Source organism: Triturus cristatus, chromosome 10, assembly GCF_964204655.1.
Source record: "Triturus cristatus chromosome 10, aTriCri1.1, whole genome shotgun sequence".
Classification (NCBI taxonomy): Eukaryota; Metazoa; Chordata; class Amphibia; order Caudata; family Salamandridae; genus Triturus; species Triturus cristatus.
The window spans coordinates 1,242,858,221-1,242,885,514 of NC_140593.1; the positions used below are offsets into that span (position 1 = coordinate 1,242,858,221).

The 27,294-nt window shown below is 56.0% G+C and overlaps 1 protein-coding gene across 1 annotated transcript in view; it reads right to left on the reverse strand.

The window, feature by feature from the left end:
* LOC146797187 (uncharacterized) overlaps window positions 1-26,965 on the reverse strand; it is a 42,760-nt gene extending 15,795 nt beyond the window's left edge. Inside the window, exons 1-2 of the mRNA XM_085631508.1 lie at window positions 26,589-26,965; window positions 22,591-23,048 (exon numbers count right to left, since the gene is read on the reverse strand). Of these exons, the coding sequence (XP_085487634.1) occupies window positions 22,591-23,048; window positions 26,589-26,835 (705 nt within the window). The 5' untranslated portion in view covers window positions 26,836-26,965. The remainder of the gene's footprint in view (window positions 1-22,590; window positions 23,049-26,588) is intronic.
* Window positions 26,966-27,294: the final 329 nt, after the last annotated feature.

Consider the following 27,294-nt stretch of genomic DNA (forward strand, 5'->3'; position numbering starts at 1 on the left):
TTACTTACAGACCCCGTACCCACCACCTGCTCATTACTCACAGACCCTGGACACGCCGGCCGCTCTTTGCACACAGACCCTGTATTAGCTGCCTGCTCTTTAATCACAGGCACTGGACCCTCTGCCTGCTCTTTACTCACAGACCTTTGACCCGCCACCTGCTCTTTGCTCACAGACCCTGTACCTGCTGCCTGTTCTTTACTTACAGACCCTGGACCCTCTGCCTGCTCTTTACTCACAGACCCTGTACCTGCTACCTGTTCTTTACTCACAGACCCTGTACCCGCTGCCTGCTCTTTACTCACAGACCCTGAATCCGCTGTCTGCTCTTTACTTACAGACCCTGGACCCTCTGCCTGCTCTTTACTCACAGACCCTGGACCTGCTGCCTGTTCTTTACTCACAGACCCTGGACCCTCTGCCTGCTCTTTACTCACAGACCCTGGACCCGCCGCCTGCTCTTTACTCAAAGGCCCTGTAGATGCAGCCTGCTCTTTACTCACAGGTCCTGTACCCGCTGCTTGCTATTTACTCACAGACCCTGAATCTGCTGTCTGCTCTTTACTTACAGACCCTGGATCCTCTGCCTGCTCTTTACTCACAGGCCCTGTACCTGCTGCTTGTTCTTTACTTACAGACCCTGGACCCTCTGCCTGCTATTTACTCACAGACCCTGTACCTGCTGCCTGTTCTTTACTTACAGACCCTGGAACCTTTGCCTGCTCTTTACTCACAGACCCTGTACCTGCTGCCTGTTCTTTACTCACAGACCCTGTACCCGCTGCCTGCTCTTTACTCACAGACCCTGTACCCCCACCTGCTCTTAGCTCACAGAGCCTGTACCCGCTGCCTGCTCTTTCCTCACAGACCCTGGACCCGCCACCTGCTCTTTACTCACAGACCCCAGACCCGCTGCCTGCTCTTTACTCACAGACTCTGTACCCGCCGACTGCTCTTAGCTCACAGACCCTGGACTCGCTGCCTGCTCTTTACTCACAGACCCTGTACCCACCGCCTGCTCTTAGCTCACAGACCCTGTTCCTGCTGCCTGTTCTTTACTCACAGACCCTGTACCTGCTGTCTGTTCTTTACTTACAGACCCTGGACTCTCTGCCTTCTATTTACTTACAGACCTTGCACCTGCTGCCTGTTCTTTACTTACAGACAAGGACCCTCTGCCTGCTCTTTACTCACAGATCCTGAATCCCCTGCCTGCTCTTTACGTACAGACCCTGGACCCTCTACCAGCTCTTTACTCACATACCCTGTACCTGCTGCCTGTTCTTTACTCACAGACCCTGGACCCTCTGCCTGCTCTTTACTCACAGACCCTGTACCTGCTGCCTGTTCTTTACTCACAGACCCTGTACCCGTCGCCTGCTCTTTACTCACAGGCCCTGTAGCTGCAGCCTGCTCTTTACTCACAGACCCTGGACCCTCTGCCTGCTCTTTACTCACAGACCCTGGACCCGCCGCCTGCTCTTTATTCAAAGGCCCTGTAGATGCAGCCTGCTCTTTACTCACAGGTCCTGTACCCGCTGCTTGCTATTTACTCACAGACCCTGAATCCGCTGTCTGCTCTTTACTTACAGACCCTGGATCCTCTGCCTGCTCTTTACTCACAGGCCCTGTACCTGCTGCTTGTTCTTTACTTACAGACCCTGGACCCTCTGCCTGCTATTTACTCACAGACCCTGTACCTGCTGCCTGTTCTTTACTCACAGACCCTGTACCCGCTGCCTGCTCTTTACTCACAGACCCTGTACCCCCACCTGCTCTTAGCTCACAGACCCTGGACCCGCTGCCTGCTCTTTACTCACAGACCCTGGACCCGCCACCTGCTCTTTACTCACTGACTTCAGACCCGCTGCCTGCTCTTCACTCACAGACTCTGTACCCGCCGCCTGCTCTTAGCTCACAGACCCTGGACCCGCTGCCTGCTCTTTCCTCACAGACCCTGGACCCGCCACCTGCTCTTTACTCACAGACCCCAGACCCGCTGCCTGCTCTTTACTCACAGACTCTGTACCCGCCGACTGCTCTTAGCTCACAGACCCTGGACTCGCTGCCTGCTCTTTACTCACAGACCCTGTACCCACCGCCTGCTCTTAGCTCACAGACCCTGTTCCTGCTGCCTGTTCTTTACTCACAGACCTTGTACCTGCTGCCTGTTCTTTACTTACAGACCCTGGACTCTCTGCCTGCTATTTACTTACAGACCCTGCACCTGCTGCCTGTTCTTTACTTACAGACCCTGGACCCTCTGCCTGCTCTTTACTCACAGACCCTGTTCCTGCTGCCTGTTCTTTACTCACAGACCCTGAATCCGCTGTCTGCTCTTTACTCACAGACCCTGAATCCGCTGTCTGCTCTTTACTTACAGACCCTGGATCCTATGCCTGCTCTTTACTCACAGACCCTGTACCTGCTGCCTGTTCTTTACTCACAGGCCCTGAAGCTGCAGCCTGCTCTTTACTCACAGGCATTGGACCCTCTGCCTGCTCTTTACTCACAGACCCTGGACCTGCCGCCTGCTCTTTACTCACAGGCCCTGAAGCTGCAGCCTGCTCTTTACTCACAGGTCCTGTATCCGCTGCCTGCTCTTTACTCACAGACCCTGTATTCGCTGCCTGCTCTTTACTCACAGACCCTGTATTCGCTGCCTGCTCTTTACTCACAGACCCTGTACACGCCACCTGCTCTTTACTCACAGACCCTGTACCCGCTGCCTGGTCTAAGCTCACAGACCATGGAACCGCGGCCTGCTCTTTACTCACAGACCTTTTATCTGCCACCTGCTCTTTACTCACAGACCCTGTACCCGCCGCCTGCTCTTAGCTCACAGACCCTGGACACGCTGCCTGCTCTTTACTCACAGACCCTGTGCCTGCTGCCTGTTCTTTACTTACAGACCTGGACCCTCTGCCTGCTCTTTACTCACAGACCCTGGACCCGCCACCTGCTCTTTACTCTCAGACCCTGTACCCGCTGCCTGCTCTTTACTCACAGACCCTGAATCCGCTGTCTGCTCTTTACTTACAGACCCTGGACCCTCTGCCTGCCCTTTACTCACAGACCCTGTACCTGCTGCCTGTTCTTTACTTACAGACCCTGGACCCTCTACCTGCTATTTCCTTACAGACCCTGCACCTGCTGCCTGTTCTTTACTTACAGACGCTGGACCCTCTGCCTGCTCTTTACTCACAGACCCTGTACCTGCTGCCTGTTCTTTACTCACAGACCCTGTACCTGCTGCCTTCTCTTTACTCACAGACCCTGAATCCCCTGCCTGCTCTTTACTTACAGACCCTGGACCCTCTGCCTGCTCTTTACTCACATACCCTGTACCTGCTGCCTGTTCTTTACTCACAGACCCTGGACCCTCTGCCTGCTCTTTACTCACAGACCCTGTACCTGCTGCCTGTTCTTTACTCACAGACCCTGTACCCGTCGCCTGCTCTTTACTCACAGGCCCTGTATCTGCAGCCTGCTCTTTACTCACAGGTCCTGTATCCGCTGCCTGCTCTTTACTCAAAGACCCTGTATTCGCTGCCTGTTCTTTACTTACAGACCCCGTACCCACCACCTGCTCATTACTCACAGACCCTGGACACGCCGGCCGCTCTTTACACACAGACCCTGTATTAGCTGCCTGCTCTTTAATCACAGGCACTGGACCCTCTGCCTGCTCTTTACTCACAGACCTTTGACCCGCCACCTGCTCTTTGCTCACAGACCCTGTACCTGCTGCCTGTTCTTTACTTACAGACCCTGGACCCTCTGCCTGCTCTTTACTCACAGACCCTGTACCTGCTACCTGTTCTTTACTCACAGACCCTGTACCCGCTGCCTGCTCTTTACTCACAGACCCTGAATCCGCTGTCTGCTCTTTACTCACAGACCCTGGATCCTCTGCCTGCTCTTTACTCACAGGCCCTGTACCTGCTGCTTGTTCTTTACTTACAGACCCTGGACCCTCTGCCTGCTATTTACTCACAGACCCTGTACCTGCTGCCTGTTCTTTACTTACAGACCCTGGACCCTCTGCCTGCTCTTTACTCACAGACCCTGTACCTGCTGCCTGTTCTTTACTCACAGACCCTGTACCCGCTGCCTGCTCTTTACTCACAGACCCTGTACCCCCACCTGCTCTTAGCTCACAGACCCTGGACCCGCTGCCTGCTCTTTACTCACAGACCCTGGACCCGCCACCTGCTCTTTACTCACTGACTTCAGACCCGCTGCCTGCTCTTCACTCACAGACTCTGTACCTGCCGCCTGCTCTTAGCTCACAGACCCTGGACCCGCTGCCTGCTCTTTCCTCACAGACCCTGGACCCGCCACCTGCTCTTTACTCACAGACCCCAGACCCGCTGCCTGCTCTTTACTCACAGACTCTGTACCCGCCGACTGCTCTTAGCTCACAGACCCTGGACTCGCTGCCTGCTCTTTACTCACAGACCCTGTACCCACCGCCTGCTCTTAGCTCAAAGACCCTGTTCCTGCTGCCTGTTCTTTACTCACAGACCCTGTACCTGCTGTCTGTTCTTTACTTACAGACCCTGGACTCTCTGCCTGCTATTTACTTACAGACCCTGCACCTGCTGCCTGTTCTTTACTTACAGACAAGGACCCTCTGCCTGCTCTTTACTCACAGACCCTGTTCCTGCTGCCTGTTCTTTACTCACAGACCCTGTACCTGCTGCCTGCTCTTTACTCACAGATCCTGAATCCCCTGCCTGCTCTTTACGTACAGACCCTGGACCCTCTGCCAGCTCTTTACTCACATACCCTGTACCTGCTGCCTGTTCTTTACTCACAGACCCTGGACCCTCTGCCTGCTCTTTACTCACAGACCCTGGACCCTCTGCCTGCTCTTTACTCACAGACCCTGGACCCGCCGCCTGCTCTTTACTCAAAGGCCCTATAGATGCAGCCTGCTCTTTACTCACAGGTCCTGTACCCGCTGCTTGCTATTTACTCACAGACCCTGAATCCGCTGTCTGCTCTTTACTTACAGACCCTGGATCCTCTGCCTGCTCTTTACTCACAGGCCCTGTACCTGCTGCTTGTTCTTTACTTACAGACCCTGGACCCTCTGCCTGCTATTTACTCACAGACCCTGTACCTGCTGCCTGTTCTTTACTTACAGACCCTGGACCCTCTGCCTGCTCTTTACTCACAGACCCTGTACCTGCTGCCTGTTCTTTACTCACAGACCCTGTACCCGCTGCCTGCTCTTTACTCACAGACCCTGTACCCCCACCTGCTCTTAGCTCACAGACCCTGGACCCGCTGCCTGCTCTTTACTCACAGACCCTGGACCCGCCACCTGCTCTTTACTCACTGACTTCAGACCCGCTGCCTGCTCTTCACTCACAGACTCTGTACCCGCCGCCTGCTCTTAGCTCACAGACCCTGGACCCGCTGCCTGCTCTTTCCTCACAGACCCTGGACCCGCCACCTGCTCTTTACTCACAGACCCCAGACCCGCTGCCTGCTCTTTACTCACAGACTCTGTACCCGCCGACTTCTCTTAGCTCACAGACCCTGGACTCGCTGCCTGCTCTTTACTCACAGACCCTGTACCCACCGCCTGCTCTTAGCTCACAGACCCTGTTCCTGCTGCCTGTTCTTTACTCACAACCCTGTACCTGCTGCCTGTTCTTTACTTACAGACCCTGGACTCTCTGCCTGCTATTTACTTACAGACCCTGCACCTGCTGCCTGTTCTTTACTTACAGACCCTGGACCCTCTGCCTGCTCTTTACTCACAGACCCTGTTCCTGCTGCCTGCTCTTTACTCACAGACCCTGAATCCGCTGTCTGCTCTTTACTCACAGACCCTGAATCCGCTGTCTGCTCTTTACTTACAGACCCTGGATCCTATGCCTGCTCTTTACTCACAGACCCTGTACCTGCTGCCTGTTCTTTACTCACAGGCCCTGAAGCTGCAGCCTGCTCTTTACTCACAGGCACTGGACCCTCTGCCTGCTCTTTACTCACAGACCCTGGACCTGCCGCCTGCTCTTTACTCACAGGCCCTGAAGCTGCAGCCTGCTCTTTACTCACAGGTCCTGTATCCGCTGCCTGCTCTTTACTCACAGACCCTGTATTCGCTGCCTGCTCTTTACTCACAGACCCTGTATACGCTGCCTGCTCTTTACTCACAGACCCTGTACACGCCACCTGCTCTTTACTCACAGACCCTGTACCCGCTGCCTGCTCTAAGCTCACAGACCATGGAACCGCGGCCTGCTCTTTACTCACAGACCCTTTATCTGCCACCTGCTCTTTACTCACAGACCCTGTACCCGCCGCCTGCTCTTAGCTCACAGACCCTGGACACGCTGCCTGCTCTTTACTCACAGACCCTGTGCCTGCTGCCTGTTCTTTACTTACAGACCTGGACCCTCTGCCTGCTCTTTACTCACAGACCCTGAATCCGCTGTCTGCTCTTTACTTACAGACCCTGGACCCTCTGCCTGCCCTTTACTCACAGACCCTGTACCTGCTGCCTGTTCTTTACTTACAGACCCTGGACCCTCTACCTGCTATTTCCTTACAGACCCTGCACCTGCTGCCTGTTCTTTACTTACAGACGCTGGACCCTCTGCCTGCTCTTTACTCACAGACCCTGTACCTGCTGCCTGTTCTTTACTCACAGACCCTGTACCTGCTGCCTTCTCTTTACTCACAGACCCTGAATCCCCTGCCTGCTCTTTACTTACAGACCCTGGACCCTCTGCCTGCTCTTTACTCACATACCCTGTACCTGCTGCCTGTTCTTTACTCACAGACCCTGGACCCTCTGCCTGCTCTTTACTCACAGACCCTGTACCTGCTGCCTATTCTTTACTCACAGACCCTGTACCCGTCGCCTGCTCTTTACTCACAGGCCCTGTATCTGCAGCCTGCTCTTTACTCACAGGTCCTGTATCCGCTGCCTGCTCTTTACTCAAAGACCCTGTATTCGCTGCCTGTTCTTTACTTACAGACCCCGTACCCACCACCTGCTCATTACTCACAGACCCTGGACACGCCGGCCGCTCTTTACACACAGACCCTGTATTAGCTGCCTGCTCTTTAATCACAGGCACTGGACCCTCTGCCTGCTCTTTACTCACAGACCTTTGACCCACCACCTGCTCTTTGCTCACAGACCCTGTACCTGCTGCCTGTTCTTTACTTACAGACCCTGGACCCTCTGCCTGCTCTTTACTCACAGACCCTGTACCTGCTACCTGTTCTTTACTCACAGACCCTGTACCCGCTGCCTGCTCTTTACTCACAGACCCTGAATCCACTGTCTGCTCTTTACTTACAGACCCTGGACCCTCTGCCTGCTCTTTACTCACAGACCCTGTACCCTCTGCCTGCTCTTTACTCACAGACCCTGTACCTGCTGCCTGTTCTTTACTCACAGACCCTGGACCCTCTGCCTGCTCTTTACTCACAGACCCTGGACCCGCCGCCTGCTCTTTACTCAAAGGCCCTGTAGATGCAGCCTGCTCTTTACTCACAGGTCCTGTACCCGCTGCTTGCTATTTGCTCACAGACCCTGAATCTGCTGTCTGCTCTTTACTTACAGACCCTGGATCCTCTGCCTGCTCTTTACTCACAGGCCCTGTACCTGCTGCTTGTTCTTTACTTACAGACCCTGGACCCTCTGCCTGCTATTTACTCACAGACCCTGTACCTGCTGCCTGTTCTTTACTTACAGACCCTGGACCCTCTGCCTGCTCTTTACTCACAGACCCTGTACCTGCTGCCTGTTCTTTACTCACAGACCCTGTACCCGCTGCCTGCTCTTTACTCACAGACCCTGTACCCCCACCTGCTCTTAGCTCACAGACCCTGGACCCGCTGCCTGCTCTTTACTCACAGACCCTGGACCCGCCACCTGCTCTTTACTCACTGACTTCAGACCCGCTCCCTGCTCTTCACTCACAGACTCTGTACCTGCCGCCTGCTATTAGCTCACAGACCCTGGACCCGCTGCCTGCTCTTTCCTCACAGACCCTGGACCCGCCACCTGCTCTTTACTCACAGAGCCCAGACCCGCTGCCTGCTCTTTACTCACAGACTCTGTACCCGCCGACTGCTCTTAGCTCACAGACCCTGGACTCGCTGCCTGCTCTTTACTCACAGACCCTGTACCCACCGCCTGCTCTTAGCTCACAGACCCTGTTCCTGCTGCCTGTTTTTTACTCACAGACCCTGTACCCGCTGTCTGTTCTTTACTTACAGACCCTGGACTCTCTGCCTGCTATTTACTTACAGACCCTGCACCTGCTGCCTGTTCTTTACTTACAGACAAGGACCCTCTGCCTGCTCTTTACTCACAGACCCTGTTCCTGCTGCCTGTTCTTTACTCACAGACCCTGTACCTGCTGCCTGCTCTTTACTCACAGATCCTGAATCCCCTGCCTGCTCTTTACGTACAGACCCTGGACCCTCTGCCTGCTCTTTGCTCACATACCCTGTACCTGCTGCCTGTTCTTTACTCACAGACCCTGGACCCTCTGCCTGCTCTTTACTCACAGACCCTGTACCTGCTGCCTGTTCTTTACTCACAGACCCTGTACCCGTCGCCTGCTCTTTACTCACAGGCCCTGTATCTGCAGCCTGCTCTTTACTCACAGGTCCTGTATCCGCTGCCTGCTCTTTACTCAAAGACCCTGTATTCGCTGCCTGTTCTTTACTTACAGACCCCGTACCCACCACCTGCTCATTACTCACAGACCCTGGACACGCCGGCCGCTCTTTACACACAGACCCTGTATTAGCTGCCTGCTCTTTAATCACAGGCACTGGACCCTCTGCCTGCTCTTTACTCACAGACCTTTGACCCGCCACCTGCTCTTTGCTCACAGACCCTGTACCTGCTGCCTGTTCTTTACTTACAGACCCTGGACCCTCTGCCTGCTCTTTACTCACAGACCCTGTACCTGCTACCTGTTCTTTACTCACAGACCCTGTACCCGCTGCCTGCTCTTTACTCACAGACCCTGAATCCGCTGTCTGCTCTTTACTTACAGACCCTGGACCCTCTGCCTGCTCTTTACTCACAGACCCTGTACCTGCTGCCTGTTCTTTACTCACAGACCCTGGACCCTCTGCCTGCTCTTTACTCACAGACCCTGGACCCGCCGCCTGCTCTTTACTCAAAGGCCCTGTAGATGCAGCCTGCTCTTTACTCACAGGTCCTGTACCCGCTGCTTGCTATTTACTCACAGACCCTGAATCTGCTGTCTGCTCTTTACTTACAGACCCTGGACCCTCTGCCTGCTGTTTACTCACAGAACCTGTACCTGCTGCCTGTTCTTTACTCACAGACCCTGAACCCTCTGCCTGTTCTTTACTCACAGACCCTGTACCCGCTGCCTGCTCTTTACTCACAGACCCTGAATCCGCTGTCTGCTCTTTACTTACAGACCCTGGACCCTCTGCCTGCTCTTTACTCACAGACCCTGTACCTGCTGCCTGCTCTTTACTCACAGATCCTGTATCCGCTGCCTGCTCTTTACTCACAGACCCTGTATTCGCTGCCTGCTCTTTACTCACAGACCCTGTATTCGCTGCCTGCTCTTTTACTCACAGACCCTGTACACGCCACCTGCTCTTTACTCACAGACCCTGTATCCACTGCCTGCTCTTTACTCACAGACCCTGTACATGCCACCTGCTTTTTACTCACAGACCCCGGACCCGCTGCCTGCTCTTTACTCACAGACCCTGTACCCCCACCTGCTCTTAGCTCACAGACCCTGGACCCGCTGCCTGCTCTTTACTCACAGACCCTGGACCCGCTGCCTGCTCTTTACTCACTGACCCTGGACCCGCCACCTGCTCTTTACTCACTGACCCCAGACCCGCTGCCTGCTCTTTACTCACAGACTCTGTACCCGCCGCCTGCTCTTAGCTCACAGACCCTGGACCCGCTGCCTGCTCTTTACTCACAGACCCTGGACCCGCCACCTGCTCTTTACTCACAGACCCCAGACCCGCTGTCTGCTCTTTACTCACAGACTCTGTACCCGCCGACTGCTCTTAGCTCACAGACCCTGGACTCGCTGCCTGCTCTTTACTCACGGACCCTGTACCCACCGCCTGCTCTTAGCTCACAAATCCTGTACCCGCTGCCTGCTCTTTACTCACAGACCCTGAATCCGCTCTCTACTCTTTACTTACAGACCCTGGACCCTCTGCCTGCTGTTTACTCACAGAACCTGTACCTGCTGCCTGTTCTTTACTCACAGACCCTGGACCCTCTGCCTGTTCTTTACTCACAGACCCTGTACCCGCTGCCTGCTCTTTACTCACAGACCCTGAATCCGCTGTCTGCTCTTTACTTACAGACCCTGGACCCTCTGCCTGCTCTTTACTCACAGACCCTGTACCTGCTGCCTGCTCTTTACTCACAGATCCTGTATCCGCTGCCTGCTCTTTACTCACAGACCCTGTATTCGCTGCCTGCTCTTTACTCACAGACCCTGTATTCGCTGCCTGCTCTTTTACTCACAGACCCTGTACACGCCACCTGCTCTTTACTCACAGACCCTGTATCCACTGCCTGCTCTTTACTCACAGACCCTGTACATGCCACCTGCTTTTTACTCACAGACCCCGGACCCGCTGCCTGCTCTTTACTCACAGACCCTGTACCCCCACCTGCTCTTAGCTCACAGACCCTGGACCCGCTGCCTGCTCTTTACTCACAGACCCTGGACCCACTGCCTGCTCTTTACTCACTGACCCTGGACCCGCCACCTGCTCTTTACTCACTGACCCCAGACCCGCTGCCTGCTCTTTACTCACAGACTCTGTACCCGCCGCCTGCTCTTAGCTCACAGACCCTGGACCCGCTGCCTGCTCTTTACTCACAGACCCTGGACCCGCTGCCTGCTCTTTACTCACTGACCCTGGACCCGCCACCTGCTCTTTACTCACTGACCCCAGACCCGCTGCCTGCTCTTTACTCACAGACTCTGTACCCGCTGCCTGCTCTTTACTCACAGACTGTGTACCCGCTGACTGCTCTTAGCTCACAGACCCTGGACTCGCTGCCTGCTCTTTACTCACGGACCCTGTACCCACCGCCTGCTCTTAGCTCACAGACCCTGTTCCTGCTGCCTGTTCTTTACTCACAGACCCTGTACCCACCGCATGCTCTCAGCTCACAGACCCTGGACCCGCTGTCTGCTCTTTACTCACAGACCCCAGACCCGCTGCCTGCTCTTTACTCACAGACCCCGGACCCGCTGCCTGCTCTTTACTCACAGACCCCGGACCCGCCGCCTGCTCTTTACTCACAGCCTCTGTACCCGCCGCCTGCTCTTAGCTCACAGACCCTGGACCCGCTGCCTGCTCTTTACTCACAGACCCCGGACCCGCCGCCTGCTCTTTACTCACAGATCCCGGACCCGCTGCCTGCTCTTTACTCACAGACCCCAGACCCGCTGCCTGCTCTTTACTCACAGACCCCGGACCCGCTGCCTGCTCTTTACTCACAGACCCCGGACCCGCTGCCTGCTCTTTACTCACAGACCCCGGACCCGCTGCCTGCTCTTTACTCACAGACCCCGGACCCGCTGCCTGCTCTTTACTCACAGACCCCGGACCCGCTGCCTGCTCTTTACTCACAGACCCCGGACCCGCTGCCTGCTCTTTACTCATAGACCCCGGACCCGCTGCCTGCTCTTTACTTACAGACCTTGTCAGTGCCCCACAAGTGCACAGGGGTCAGGGCCTCATGAGAGCACAGGGGTCAGGTCCCCAGGAGGGCACAGGGGTCAGGGCCCCATGAGAGCACAGGGGTCAAGGCCCCACGAGGGCACAGGTGTCTGGGCCCGACGAGGGCACAGGGGTCAGTGCATCACGAGTGCACAGGGGTCAGGGCCTCATGAGGGCGCAGGGTTCAGGGCCTCATGAGGGCACAGAGCTCAGGGCCCCACGAGGGCACAGGGGTCTGGGCTTCATGAGGGCACAGGGCTCAGGGCCCCACGATGGCACAGGGGTCAGGGCTTCATGAGGGCACAGGGCTTAGGGCCCCATGAGGGCACAGGGGTCAGGGCCCCACGAGGGCACAAGGGTCAGGGCCCCATGAGGGCACAGGGGTCAGATACCCACGAGGGCACAGGGGTCAGGTCCGCATGAGGGCACAGGGGTCAGGTCCCCAGGAGGCACAGGGGTTAGGGCCCCATGAGAGCACAGGGGTCAAGGCCCCACGAGGGCACAGGGTTCAGGGCCCCACGAGGGCACAGGGTTCAGGGCCCCACGAGGGCGCAGGGTTCAGGGCCTCATGAGTGCACAGGGTTCAGGGCCTCATGAGGGCACAGAGCTCAGGGCCTCATGAGGGCACAGGGGTCAGGGCCCCATGAGGGCACAGGGGTCAGTGCATCACAAGTGCACAGGGGTCAGGGCCTCATGAGGGCACAGGGTTCAGGGCCTCATGAGGGCACAGAACTCAGGGCCCCATGAGGGCACAGGGGTCAGGGCCCCATGAGGGCACAGGGGTCAGGGCCTCATGAGGGCACAGAACTCAGGGCCCCATGAGGGCACAGGGGTCAGGGCCCCACGATGGCACAGGGGTCAGGGCTTCATGCAGGCTCAGGGCCCCACGATGGCACAGGGTCAGTGCATCACAAGAGTACAGGGGTCAGGGTGAGACATCCTCGAAGGTATAGCGCCTGAGTGGATCCCATTCCCAGCCTTCGGGGTGGATGGTGAGGTTACTCTGTGACTCTTCTGAGTGAGAAGAGATCTGATGCCTTGTCCGACCCCTCAGCTTCCTAGCGCTCAGGGGAGGGTGCCCGCTAGTGGATGGTTCTAGCACCGGATACTCATGGCCGGTGATAGGGCATGGACACATGTGGGCGCGCGTCAGGGCGTGCTCACCGCATGCTCCTCAGATGCTTTGCCAAGGGCTGAGGAGCCCAAGCCATGTTTACAGACTGCAGTATAGAGGTCCCGAGTGCCTCCACGAGGCTTCCCTCCCTGAAACATTCACCCTCACAGTTCTCCTCACCCGCATCTCACTCAGAAGGCCCGGACTCCGCCGTTGCAAGCCGCAGAGAGTGGGGCACCTTGGGGCAGATGTATCAAGGGTTTTACCCATTCTGTGTCTATGGGAACATGTGTTCATACATATGGTCCTCAACGCTGTTGAGGGCTGTACATGGGGAAGGGATAGGATGATTGGGCAGCGACTCATACAAAGAGTTATGGGAAACGTAGCTGTTTCCAAAGTTACTGCTGATTGGCTGCTGTGAATTCAACAGTAAAGAAAGAGACACTTAATCAGAGCCTCCTGTCCTACCATAGAGTCCGGAGAACCCTCGGCAGCCATGTCTGGTGATCAGTGCTGAGCCCATAGGGTCCTCTGACTCCGTAAACATTGCAGACGAGGATGTCTGTCCACAGTGATGTCCGTTCCCTCAAAGACCTCTCCGCAACACCTGCTCACTCTTGCACACTCCCTAGAAGATTGCTTGGGTGAGTGCCAGCAAGAAGTAGAACCTCGTCAGGCCACGGGGTCCTACGGACGGGGTCCTTCTCTTCTGTTGGATAATGTAAGCCAGGACCTGAGTCCGCACTAGAAGGTTTCCACACAAACCGCAAAAGGCCGTCTGTCCTGATCTCAAGAGCTTGGCTCCGGCGAGTCCACACGTAGGTACACCACCTCATTCTTCTCAGGACCTCCAAGAGAGGTGTGCGGCCCACAGCGCTGTGTGAAGACCACTTGCAACCGATCTAAGGGACACCCTGAAAACTAAAGACACAGTCAGCGTGTGACAGGAGAGGAAGCCGGGCTCTGGGAAGAGAAGTTTACTTCATCGTAATGTGATGTTCTTTAAAGAGGAGCAGCTTTCGATAACACCTGCTGTCTTGTTTTTAGGTCGAAGCCTACCAGACAGCACAGCTGTCTTGTTGCAAAGACATATTGGGGACATGCTGAACCTTCCCTGGGAGTGCATTGCTCCTATTGTTTCCCACTGGCTTGGTGTTTTGTAACTCACACTTGCTTGCTTTCTATTTGCTGGTTTTATTTGTTTTGAGCTGTCCAGCTTGAGTTTTCAACACTGAGGGGAGCGCAAATCATGGACTGCAGGTACTATGATGCAAAGGAGCAAACTTTTCTGGGATATGATGTTGTGTCCGACCACACCCCTTTCCTTGCCCAAACTGATTTTCATGACCTCCTCTGCCAGTTATCACACTTTCCTAATGTTACTTTTTGTAAAAATGTAATTCTGCCCTACTTGTTACATTTCATCTGGCCTGAGCCGGAGAGTACGGCTTGAGTGGGAGAGTACAGCACGGGTGCAGAGAGTACGGCCCAAGCCAGAGATTCCGTCCCGACTGCAGACGTAAAGATACGACTCGTAAATGACCTCTGTGACTACCAAGCGTTGTAAAGTTGGACTTTTGTCTCAGATTGCCTTTGTGAATCGGGCTCTCAGAGCTTGCCATGACTCGCTTCCTAAAGGTTCATTGTGCATTCCAATGCATTGATGGATGACAGGGAAAAATCAATATAGGGACAGTTCTAATCATCAGGTACTAGTTTTATTATTTTGTAGTGCTTTAACCGAAATATTGGTTTGCAGGATTTTAGTTTGGCTAAATTTCTATAGAAGGTTTGGACTAGCAGTTATAATTATTTATTTATATAGTTTGGCATTGAGAGTCATATATATGAATGTAATTGTTAATTAGTGAGTTGGTGATCCAATTCCTGATCCTCGTTGGAAATCCAGATGTTAAATCTCTGATTTTCATCCCCTCTGGGGCACAATAACAGATCCACTGGAGGATCAAGTGATGTGAGAAAGTGGCTCTGTATATACTGTTCCCTAATAGGTACAGGGTGTACAGAGTCCACAGTCCCCCAGAGGCTGATAGAGGTCAAAGTTAGGTATGACCTTACTCTCAAAAGTGGTAGCTTGGTCGAGCAGTAAGGCAGTACCAGAGGACAGTGTAAAGCATTTATTGTACACACTCAGTCAGCAAATGGTTTCACACACTCAATAACTGAACTCTAGGCCAATGGTTTATATATATAAAATATATGCTTGTTTTATTTTTAGAACCACAAAGGGGGTAAAAATATACTTTCTCAGAATGAGAGGTTGAATATAAATACTTTTGTCTTAAGCAATAAATTTGTGTAAACAGTCACAGTTGGTTGCAATAAACAATCCTATTTCCTAAACATAACAATGCATTGAGCTCAATGGTAAATTCAGGTTATTTGTAATAAATTACTTTTCAGATTACTTTTGGAATTCCAGGTCTGGCTCCTAGAACCAGCCTGGGGTCAGTATTCAGAATCAAGTGATGAAAGTCGACTTAATAACTGTAATGATTTTTAAATAATATTTAGCTATTTCAAAAGTTAGCACTTAGAAAATATTTCAAAGAAAACATTCAATGGATCTCTATGGCAAGAAATTCAAATTGCAGGTAGAGTACTTTATCGTTACTTTAGTAATCCAGGACTGGGTACCTAGACCCAGGACTGGGGTCCTTATCAAAAGCAGGTAAGTAATTTCGTTTGCAGAAATGGTACGATTTTAAAAGAATATTTCAAATTTGCAAAAATAGACACTTAGAAGAAATTTCACAGAAAAGCAGACAATGGTTTCCTACGGGAGAAAAATGAGTTAGAGGTAAGTATAGTTGTGAACACTTTTCAGGGTTAGGGCTGGGCACCAAGATCCAGCACTGGGAGCTCACCTAGGAGCAGGTGAGTAAATTCGTTTTTGTCACTTGGCTGATTTTTGGTGAATTTTTGCAGTTTTGAAAAGTTCACACTTAGAAGATTTTTGAAGAAAAAGCCAGTCAATGTTACCCTATGAGGAAAATGAAGTTAGCGGTTTAAGGGTAAGTATTCGACTGGCAGAGTTGAAATTCCGGGCATGGACTCAGGGGTCCCCCAGTGTTAGGTAGGTACAGTTGGTTCACCCTCAGCGGTTTCAGGACGGCCGGGTGCAGAGAGAGTTAGGCCCAATGTTATCCTATGAGGGATAGGGGGGCCTTGGTTGGTGGCTGCTGTCTGGCAAACCACGCGGCTGTGGGAGCTGGGCTCCTGGTCACTTACTCAGGGCAAGTGGGGAAGTAGGTTAGTGTAGAGAGGGCACTGCCAGGGCCACTCGGGCGGCTGGGTGCAGGGTGCTTTTGAGCCTTCGGGCGCTCAATGGAAATCAATGGGAATGTTCCGGTTTGGAAAAAGGCTGCAGGCTCGGGGACGAGGATGTTTCAGGTGCCACCACCACTTCGAGAGGTAAGTTGGGTAGTTGTAGGTTAGGTGGGTACCCCGGGATTGGGCACAGGGGGCCGCAGGGCGCCGGGTGCAGGGGTGCCTTTTGACGTCGGGAATCTTACCCTCTGGTTGATCGCGGTTGGGGTGGCACTTGGTTCTGAGGCTGCAGGCTTCCTCCGGGATGTCGAGGGGGGTCCTTGGGTGCCGGACTCGGGGTCACAGTCGCCGTGGGGTCGTCCTCAGGGTCTTTGTCCACTCCGGCACTGGCCAGGCTTGGCTGGTGCAGAGTGTGTTGGGTCCGCGGTTCCGGGCTGCTGCCAGGGGTTAAAAATAGGTTTCTTGAGTAGAGCCTCTACTCATGGGAGTCCCAGGGGCTTAGAGCCAAAAGGTAGCCAGGTCCTCCGGGGTTGGTGAGGTTGCTGGCCACGAGAGATGCCGCGCTGGTGCAGGTTCGAGAGTCGACAGGCCGGTAGGGCTGGGGCCTAAGCAGTTGGTGTCTTCTTCTCTTTTTAGCAGCTGCAGGGCAGGTCTTTGTTCTTCTTGCTCTTCTTGTAATTTTCTATCTGGAATCTAAGGAAGGAAGGTTCAGGGGGCCCCTAAATACTAGATTTAGGGGCGTTACAGGTAGGTGAAGGCCAGGGACCAATGGGTCCTTGTCCTGGGGTGGGTACACCCCCTATCCTGCCTCTCTCCTGTGGGAGGGGGGCAGTAGCCTAATCCTGATAGGGTAGGGCCTCCCATCTTCAAGATGGCGAGAGCCCGGAGATGTGCTTCACGTCGCCTCCCCCACCTGAGGGGTGGGGTGGGCAGGCTGGCACATCTCCTGTCCTTGTATGGGGTTTCCGGACTTGTCTGCCAGATAAGTGGCGGTGCCAAGAACCACCAGCGATGGTGAGCTTGTCTGCCAGAAAAGCGGCGGTGCCGAGAACCACCAGCGATGGTGAGCTTGTCTGCCAGATAAGCGGGGGTGCGGAGAACCACCAGGGATGGTGAGCTTGTCTGCCAGATAAGTGGCAGTGCCAATAACCACCAGCGATGGTGAACTTGTCTGCCAGATAAGCGGCAGTGCCGAGAACCACCAGCGATGGTGAGCTTGTCTGTCAGATAAGTGGAGTGCGGAGAACAACAAGCTATGGTGAGCTTGTCTGCGAGATAAGCGGCGGTGCTGACAACCACCAGAGATGGTGAGCTTGTCTGCCAGATAAGCGGCGGTGCCAAGAACCACAAGTGATGGCTAGTACAGTTTAGAGAAGCGCAGAGTGGGCAGGACAGTGTGTGCAGCGCAGAGTGGGCAGGACAGTGTAGTGCAGCACAGAGTGGGCAGTACAGTTTAGAGCAGTGCAGAGTGGGCAGGACAGTGTAGTGCAGCGCAGAGAGGGCAGTACAGTTTAGAGCAGCGCAGAGTGGGCAGGACAGTGTGCGCAGCGCAGAGTGGGCAGTACAGTTTAGAGCAGCGCAGAGTGGGCAGGACAGTGTAGTGCAGCGCAGAGTGGGCAGTACAGTTTAGAGCAGTGCAGAGTGGGCAGGACAGTGTGCACAGTGCAGAGTGGGCAGTACAGTTTAGAGCAGCGCAGAGTGGGCAGTACAGTTTAGAGCAGCGCAGAGTGGGCAGGACAGTGTAGTGCAGCGCAGAGTGGGCAGTACAGTTTAGAGCAGTGCAGAGTGGGCAGGACAGTGTAGTGCAGCGCAGAGTGGGCAGTACAGTTTAGAGCAGCGCAGAGTGGGCCGGACACTGTAGTGCAGCGCAGAGTGGGCAGTACAGTTTAGAGCAGCGCAGAGTGGGCAGGACAGTGTAGTGCAGCGCAGAGTGGGCAGGACAGTGTAGTGCAGCGCAGAGTGGGCAGTACAGTTTAGAGCAGCGCAGAGTGGGCAGGACAGTGTGTGCAGCGCTGAGTGGGCAGTACAGTTTAGAGCAGCGCAGAGTGGGCAGGACAGTGTAGTGCAACGCAGAGTGGGCAGTACAGTTTAGAGCAGCGCAGAGTGGGCAGGACAGTGTGCACAGCGCAGAGTGGGCAGTACAGTTTAGAGCAGCGCAGAGTGGGCAGGACAGTGTAGTGCAGCGCAGAGTGGGCAGTACAGTTTAGAGCAGCGCAGAGTGGGACGGACACTGTAGTGCAGCGCAGAGTGGGAAGTACAGTTTAGAGCAGCGCAGAGTGGGCAGGACAGTGTAGTGCAGCGCAGAGAGGGCAGTACAGTTTAGAGCAGCACAGAGTGGGCAGGACAGTGTGTGCAGCGCTGAGTGGGCAGTACAGTTTAGAGCAGTGCAGAGTGAGCAGGACAGTGTGTGCAGCGCAGAGTGGGCAGTACAGTTTAGAGCAGCGCAGAGTGGGCAGTACAGTTTAGAGCAGTGCAGAGTGGGCAGGGCAGTGTAGTGCAGCGCAGAGTGAGCAGTACTGTTTAGAGCAGTGCAGAGTGGGCAGGACAGTGTAGTGCAGCGCAGAGTGGGCAGTACAGTTTAGAGCAGCGCAGAGTGGGCAGGACAATGTGCGCAGCGCAGAGTGGGCAGTACAGTTTAGAGCAGTGCAGAGGGGGCAGGACAGTGTGCACAGTGCAGAGTGGGCAGTACAGTTTAGAGCATCGCAGAGTGGGCAGGACAGTGTGCACAGCGCAGAGTGGGCAGTACAGTTTAGAGCAGCACAGAGTGGGCAGGACAGTGTAGTGCAGCGCAGAGTGGCCAGTACAGTTTAGAGCAGTGCAGAGTGAGCAGGACAGTGTGCACAGCGCAGAGTGGGCAGTACAGTTTAGAGCAGCGCAGAGTGGGCAGGACAGTGTAGTGCAGCGCAGAGTGGGCAGTACAGTTTAGAGCAGCGCAGAGTGGGCCGGACACTGTAGTGCAGCGCAGAGTGGGCAGTACAGTTTAGAGCAGCGCAGAGTGGGCAGGACAGTGTAGTGCAACGCAGAGTGGGCAGTACAGTTTAGAGCAGCGCAGAGTGGGCAGGACAGTGTGCACAGCGCAGAGTGGGCAGTACAGTTTAGAGCAGCGCAGAGTGGGCAGGACAGTGTAGTGCAGCGCAGAGTGGGCAGTACAGTTTAGAGCAGCGCAGAGTGGGACGGACACTGTAGTGCAGCGCAGAGTGGGAAGTACAGTTTAGAGCAGCGCAGAGTGGGCAGGACAGTGTAGTGCAGCGCAGAGAGGGCAGTACAGTTTAGAGCAGCACAGAGTGGGCAGGACAGTGTGTGCAGCGCTGAGTGGGCAGTACAGTTTAGAGCAGCGCAGAGTGAGCAGGACAGTGTGTGCAGCGCAGAGTGGGCAGTACAGTTTAGAGCAGCGCAGAGTGGGCAGTACAGTTTAGAGCAGTGCAGAGTGGGCAGGGCAGTGTAGTGCAGCGCAGAGTGAGCAGTACTGTTTAGAGCAGTGCAGAGTGGGCAGGACAGTGTAGTGCAGCGCAGAGTGGGCAGTACAGTTTAGAGCAGCGCAGAGTGGGCAGGACAATGTGCGCAGCGCAGAGTGGGCAGTACAGTTTAGAGCAGTGCAGAGGGGGCAGGACAGTGTGCACAGTGCAGAGTGGGCAGTACAGTTTAGAGCATCGCAGAGTGGGCAGGACAGTGTGCACAGCGCAGAGTGGGCAGTACAGTTTAGAGCAGCACAGAGTGGGCAGGACAGTGTAGTGCAGCGCAGAGTGGCCAGTACAGTTTAGAGCAGTGCAGAGTGGGCAGGACAGTGTGCACAGCGCAGAGTGGGCAGTACAGTTTAGAGCAGCGCAGAGTGGGCAGGACAGTGTAGTGCAGCGCAGAGTGGGCAGTACAGTTTAGAGCAGCGCAGAGTGGGCCGGACACTGTAGTGCAGCGCAGAGTGGGCAGTACAGTTTAGAGCAGCGCAGAGTGGGCAGGATAGTGTAGTGCAGCGCAGAGTGGGCAGTACAGTTTAGAGCAGCGCAGAGTGGGCAGGACAGTGTGTGCAGCGCTGAGTGGGCAGTACAGTTTAGAGCAGCGCAGAGTGGGCAGGACAGTGTGTGCAGCGCTGAGTGGGCAGTACAGTTTAGAGCAGCGCAGAGTGGGCAGGACAGTGTAGTGCAGCGCAGAGTGGGCAGTACAGTTTAGAGCAGCGCAGAGTGGGCAGGACAGTGTGCACAGCGCAGAGTGGGCCAGACACTGTAGTGCAGCACAGAGTGGGCAGTACAGTTTAGAGCAGCGCAGAGTGGGCAGGACAGTGTGCGCAGCGCAGAGTGGGCAGTACAGTTTAGAGCAGCGCAGAGTGGGCAGGACAGTGTGCGCAGCGCAGAGTGGCTAGTACAGTTTAGAGCAGCGCAGAGTGGGCAGGACAGTGTGCGCAGCGCAGAGTGGGCAGGACAGTGTAGCTCATCGCAGAGTGGGCAGGACAGTGTAGCGCAGAGTGGGCAGGACAGTGTAGCGCAGAGTGGGCAGGACAGTGTAGCTCATCGCAGAGTGGGCAGGACAGTGTAGCGCAGAGTGGGCAGTACAGTTTAGAGCAGCGCAGAGTGGGCAGGACAGTGTAGTGCAGCGCAGAGTGGGCAGTACAGTTTAGAGCAGCGCAGAGTGGGCAGAACAGTGTGCGCAGCGCAGAGTGGGCAGGACAGTGTAGCTCATCGCAGAGTGGGCAGGACAGTGTAGCGCAGAGTGGGCAGGACAGTGTAGCGCATAGTGGGTGGTCTGGGCTGGGTAAGGTGATGCTGGGCACGGCATAGTAAGACTTCCTTGGCACGGCTTGCTCCAGACCCTTATTCTCCACGTGCTGATGTCTGCCACCACCCCTCACAGCACCCGTGGAGCCCTCCTTGTTACAGACCTGCTCCCCTTGGCACCCCCCGCTGACATGTGCCCTCCCAGAACCCCTGAAGCCCCTCCTTACTATAGACTTGCCTCCCTTGGCCACCACCCCCCACTGACATCTGCCACCCCCCGCACCCCTGGATCCCCTCCTTGTTATACACATGCCTTGCTGGCACTGCCCCCCACCCCCTCTCGTCAGCCGCGCCTGGCAGTGGGCACTATCTTATCCTGGTGGCGCCGCCTCGTGCCCGCGCCCCTGGTGCGCGCCTTTGCCTCTGTTGTCTGGGCCCCGCCGCCCCCCGCATACCTCACATGCCTCTGGGGGCGCACAATGAGACGCTTATAGCGCCCTGGACACATGCTGGGGGGGGGGGCGGTGGGGGCCGCGCAGAGCCCATTTACTTCATACATTTGTTGTGATCACAGAGGGTGCTTTGCCCCAGGGGCAGTCATTCGTGCCCCCAGTGAGGGATGTGTTTGGTACTCATTCGACCACGTGCTCTGGTTCTGTCACTCCGCGCAGAGTCCAATCTTTGAATCTTTGCTCTTTCCTTTTTAATATGTCTTGTTGGTTGGGGGGGGGGGGGGTCCTGTACAGCTGCCTCATAATCCCCTTTTATACTGGGGTACCTCGGGTCGGCCGGCTCTCACTCTTTGAGGGGCTTGGGGAGCTCTCACTCAAGGCCCCTGCCGCGCGGATGGTTACATTGCCCCGTTTGTTTCCCCAGGAGGGTTTGAGGTTGTGAAATAAAGTATTCTTTTATTAGTTGAGGACTCACAGGGCCTCATTTATGAGGCTCTGCCGTGCGCCCACGCAGGCTCCTTTGCGCCATGGTGCGAGGGTGTCTGCGGTGAGGGGAGGGTTCATTTTGTGCAGGAGACACCTTCCTGCACAATCTCAAGCGGCGTCTTCCTCTTTCTATGGGTGCTGCGCTGCAGCACATGTACAACAAGGAGGAAGGAAGCTGTTTCTCCTCGTTGTGCCTCCCTTACGCCTCCCCTGCGTACGGTTTTGGTGCTGGCTACGAGTAGCCCTTCGCGCAATAATCAGTCCACGCAAGGTACTTTGCGTAAAAGGCCATTTTATTAGGACAGGGTTGGACAACCATAACCAGAAACATAACACAAATCCCCAACAATCCCCAACAACAACATTCCTCACTACCCATACTCTCCAGGACTCCAACTACTCCATACCCACTTCACACCGCAACCTTCTCACTTCCTTTCGCTTCCTCACTTCTCTTCCAAAACTCCACCACCATCTCCATTCGTCGTCCACTGCTCTGACGCACCCCCACGTTCTCCCCAGTATCCCCCTCCCCGGAAGGGTGAGTATGCCCGTCATGGACTCCTCCCCCCTCCCCAATCCGCCAACCAGGGAACCCCCGGAGGGCGGTTACCTGCCCCACCCCACACAAGTGCACCTTTCGCCCTCACCTCCTCCTACACCAGATCGACTCATTCCACAGCCCACTGATAAAATCCCTCATCTCCATCATATAGTAGGCGTTTCCCATGTGCGAAAGGTGCACGCCATCAGCCCTAAAAAGCAAGGGCTCTTCAAGCCGCAGACCAGGATGCGCCAGCACCTTGATCCCACAGTCCTCACAAAAAACTCCCATTGCCCTATTTAATTTTCTGCGGGCGCGTTCCACCGCAGCGGGCTTCAGCGCCCCCCTCCAAAACTTTCTGGGAATGAACTCTGTCCACACAATACAAGCGCCAGCCAGATTGCGTTTGATCGCTGCCAAGTCCCGCTGCATTAAGTAGATCAAGGACACCGCCGACTGCCGCACCAGATCGTTCTCTCCCAGGTGAATGACAAGCAGATCCGGACAGCCCTGCTGCGAGACCTTCTTCGTGAGCCAAGGCAAAAGTTCTCCCCATCGCATCCCACTCCTACCCCACCAGAAAACCTCATGACTGCAGCTTCTCAGGCCCAGGCTACGCCCATACACCTGCCTGTCAGCAAACTTGGCAGCCCAATGCACAAATGAATGTCCCACTATCCAGGTAACCGTCTTGGCTCCAGGACCCCCAACACAACCTACGAAGAGAAAAGGAGCATTAGAAACGAGAAAGGGCACACAAAACGCTCACACAGCCGCCGCGTACCCCTCCGCCCTACTTCCTCACGTACCGCTCGCAGCAGCGCGAACGCCATCTACCAATCCTCCTGATCTTATCCCAGGACCAACCCAGCCGTGCCGCCGCCGTCGCCGCGCCGATCCGGAAGGAGTGAGTCCCAAACCCCGCCGGGTCTCTCCCTAAGCGCCGCAACGCCATGCGCAGTACCGCCAAGAGCTGGTAAGCCGTGACCCGTTTCCCAGAAGCATGACAGAAAATTTCCCCCGCCAAACGGCCACACTGCCCGCAAAAACTGCTCCACTCCCGCACAGGGCACGCTGCCAACTCCCCCGACTCATTCAGCCACACCCACGTGCCTTTGCCAACCTGATCCGTCTTGGAACGCCCCAGCCATATCCCCAGGCGCCCCCCATCCACACGTACATCCTCGAACCTCAACCCCATCCCCCCCCTACCCCCCAGCAACTCCGAAACCCGAAAGGCCCCAAAGAACATCCACGTCATACACAGGCGGAACAACGCCAACTCATACCGATCGTAACACAAAACCCCCAACTCCCCCAACACATCCACCAACAGGCCAAAAGTGATCGCCTGGCGCAACGGCGCTCCCTCCCGCCCCCCCCGCTCCCTTGTCCAGCCCTTCAGCATCCTGCTCAGCACCTCACCCTTGGCCGGATCAAAACCCAGATAGATCTTCCCATAGAAAGAAATCCCTGCCAATTTTCCTGCAATTGTCACTGACGACAAACCCCTGTCCATGCAGTGCAAAACATAGCGCACGACACCCGCTTCACACTCACCCTGAGACATCCGCCAGTCCTCCCGCGACCAACCCAAAAACGCCCCCAACTCCACCCATGCCACACGATAAGTCCGCCGCGTGGACTCGGCAACAGACTGCTCCACCAGATTCACCACTCTCACTCCCCCCAGCTCCAGATACCCTCCGGCACCTTGGTCTTGGCAAAGTCCGCTCCGGGCGCCAACCTTCGGAAACGCTGCCACTGCGAACGAGACAATGCATCCGCGATGTCATTGCTAACGCCCGGCACATGTTTCGCGCGAAACAGCACATTCAAGCGCAAGCACAGCAGCATAAAACTTCGCAGCAAGCGCAGCACCCGCAAGTCCCTCGCCCTCTGATGGTTCACCAGCTCCACCACCGTCATGTTGTCCACATGAAAAAGCACCGATCGGTTCCGGAATTCCTGCCCCCACACCTGCAGCGCCACCAACAGCGGAAAGAACTCCAGAAACGCAATGCTCCTGCCCTGTGCCAACCAGTGCGCCGGCCACTGCTCCGCACACCACCGACCGTCCCAGAACACACCAAAGCCCCAGCCGCATCCGAAAAAATCTGCACCTGCCACACCATGTTGTCATCTGCAAAGTCCAAGGAGACCCCATTGAAGTCACTCAGGAACCCCTGCCACACTCGCAGATCCGCCCGGACACCCACCGAAATCCGCACCCTGTGATGGGGCAACACTGCCCCTGACATGGCCAACCCGAGCCGCCTGCAAAACGTCCTGCCCGCCCGCACCACTCGGCACGCAAAGTTCAGCAAGCCCAACAAACGCTGGACGGACCTCAGATCAATCTTCCGTTGCACCATCACTTGGCTCAGACAGTCCTGTATCTCCAAAACCTTCTGCTGGGGGAGGTGCGCCATCCAGTCCACAGAATCCAATTCAATCCCCAGAAACGCCAGACAACAACTGGGCCCGGCCGTTTTTCCCGGCGCCAACGGCACACCAAACTCCCCCGCCATCCTCTGAAACTGGCCCAAAGCCGCCCCACATTCCCCCGTCTGACCACGGCCTACAAACAAGAAATCATCCAAATAGTGGGACACCAGCCGGTGCCCCGCCCTGTCAGTGAAGGCCCATTGCAAAAAGGAACTGAAAGTCTCGAACAGAGCACAGGAGATCGCGCACCCCATGGGCAACACCTTATCCACAAAAATGGCCCCACCGAACTGCATGCCCAGCAACGAGAAATCCTCCGGGTGAATCGGCAGAAGGCGAAACGCCGACTTGATGTCACACTTGGCCAATTCCGCCCCCCGCCCACACAGCCGCACCAATCCAATCGCATCATCCACCGACGCATACAACACCCGGGAATCCTCCTCCGCGATGAAATCATTCACTGACCGCCCCTCAGGCCAAGACAAATGGTGAATCAAGCGAAACTCGCCAGGTTCCTTTTTTGGAACCACCCCCAACGGGGATATGATGAGTTCGGGCAGCGGCCACGTGTCAAACGGGCCGGCCACGCGACCTTCCAATACCTCTTTGCGCAATTTAGCCTCCACGACTTCCGGCAACTCCTTTGCTGACCGCAAATTCTCTGCCCACCTGCACTCCCGTGGCCCCTGGTACCCCACTCGAAAACCTTCCGTGAATCCCCAAAACAGCCGCAGCGCCGCCACCTGATCAGGGTAGCGGGAGAGCCACGGACCCATGGCCTCCACACTAACCGGTGTAGGAGCCCTTTGGCCCAGCCTGCCCCCTTCCTTTCGTGACCCGCCATTGCTCGGACGGGGTGGCCAAGGTGAAACACTGCGTGACCGGGTGCTTGCCACCACACTTAGAACACTCATGTTTAAATTTGCAGGGGTGGCGGGTGCAGAATCCCTTGTTGAAATTCCAACAAGCCCCAGTGGTGGCTCCCCCATTCTTCGCAGGCTGTCCGGTTGCGCCGGCAGCGGCAGCCTGCCCACCCGCACCCCCAGCTCCACTTGCGCCCCCTCCCGCCCCCCCCGAGGCGGGACGGGACTGAAAAGACCGATAAGCCACCGGAAGGCCACTCGCAGTGTGTGTAGCCGCAGAGGACTGCGTGGAGGCCATCCACTGCACCCACAGCTCCTGATCTACCTCTCCCCAGGGCTTGTCCGGGTTGACGCTGACCCTTGCCCGAAATTCCTCATCATAACTTAGCCAGGCAAAACCCCCAAAGTGCATCTGCGCTTTTCTGATGATATCCATGTATTTGAACAACGCAATCGCCCTATCCGGATGCTTCTCGCAATAAATACTGGCATAAATCAGGAAGGCCGACGTCCAATTCTCCATAGTTATCGGCACCCGTGGCCGCCGTGTCAATTCCCACTCCTCCTCTTTAGACCCCTCTTTCGCCTGAATCTCCCGATGCAACAATTTAAAGACATCCACATATTCGTGTTTCCAAATCCTGCCCCTTGTCTTTTCAGACAGATGGGACCCCAGGGGCATCGCCAACCCCATATAAGGCAGCTTCTTCTTATGTTTCTCACCCCCTTCCTCCTTCCCATCTGTCACCTTCTCCGTCTGAACACCAGCTCCCACCATTCACTTCACATCCCCCTCTGGGGCCGCCGCCTTAGCCGGCACCTGCGGCTGCGCCGCCTCTCCCACCTCCCTCACCGACCCATCCCCCACCCCCACAGACCTACAAGACTTCTTACGCCCCCGCCCAAGCCCCTCATCCCACGCCCCCCACCATGTACTCTCACCTGTCAAAGTGCGTGGCACCTCCTGCGCCCGTCCGCCGGGACCCGGGGCCGACACCCTCGCCGCTGGCGCCTTGCTGCAGCTGGCTTTGCTGTCCTGGAAAACACCAAACTTCCTCGTTGCCACCGGCCCCGTCACCTCACGCACCTCGCCTTCTTCCAACTCCTCACTTTCCGACTCGTAATCCAGCTCTTCGACCACCACAGGCTCACTAGGCTCCATGCGCACCTCACGCACTACACGCTTCATTCCTTTTCCTTTCTCTCCAAGGACAAACTCATACTCCGGCGCCGATGATGCGCGCTCCCTCGATGGAGGGCAGGCCGCCGCGGACCCCCCTACTGCTTCGTCCCGGCGTCTGGAGGCCGTAGTGCGCCCCGCCGGCCCACCCCGTCCTCTACCAGCAATCAGCGCTGGCGTGGATCCCACCCCCCCCTCGTGACCGGCATAGTCCGAGGGGGCCCCAGCGCCACCAGGTCTCTGAGACGTCAAGTCCGTCCCTGCCTCATCCAGCCACACCCAGCGCCCGCGCCCCCGAGCCGGCCCTGCCCCTCCCCCGCGCGCCACCACCCGGTCCGCCGCGCGCTCCCCCTCCCTCTCCCTAGCCGCGCACATCTCCTCCCAGCGCCGCTCCATATCTTCAATCAGCCGCCGCTGCTCCCGGATACGCTCCTCTAAAGACATCTCGGCCCAACGGTCGTCCCACCG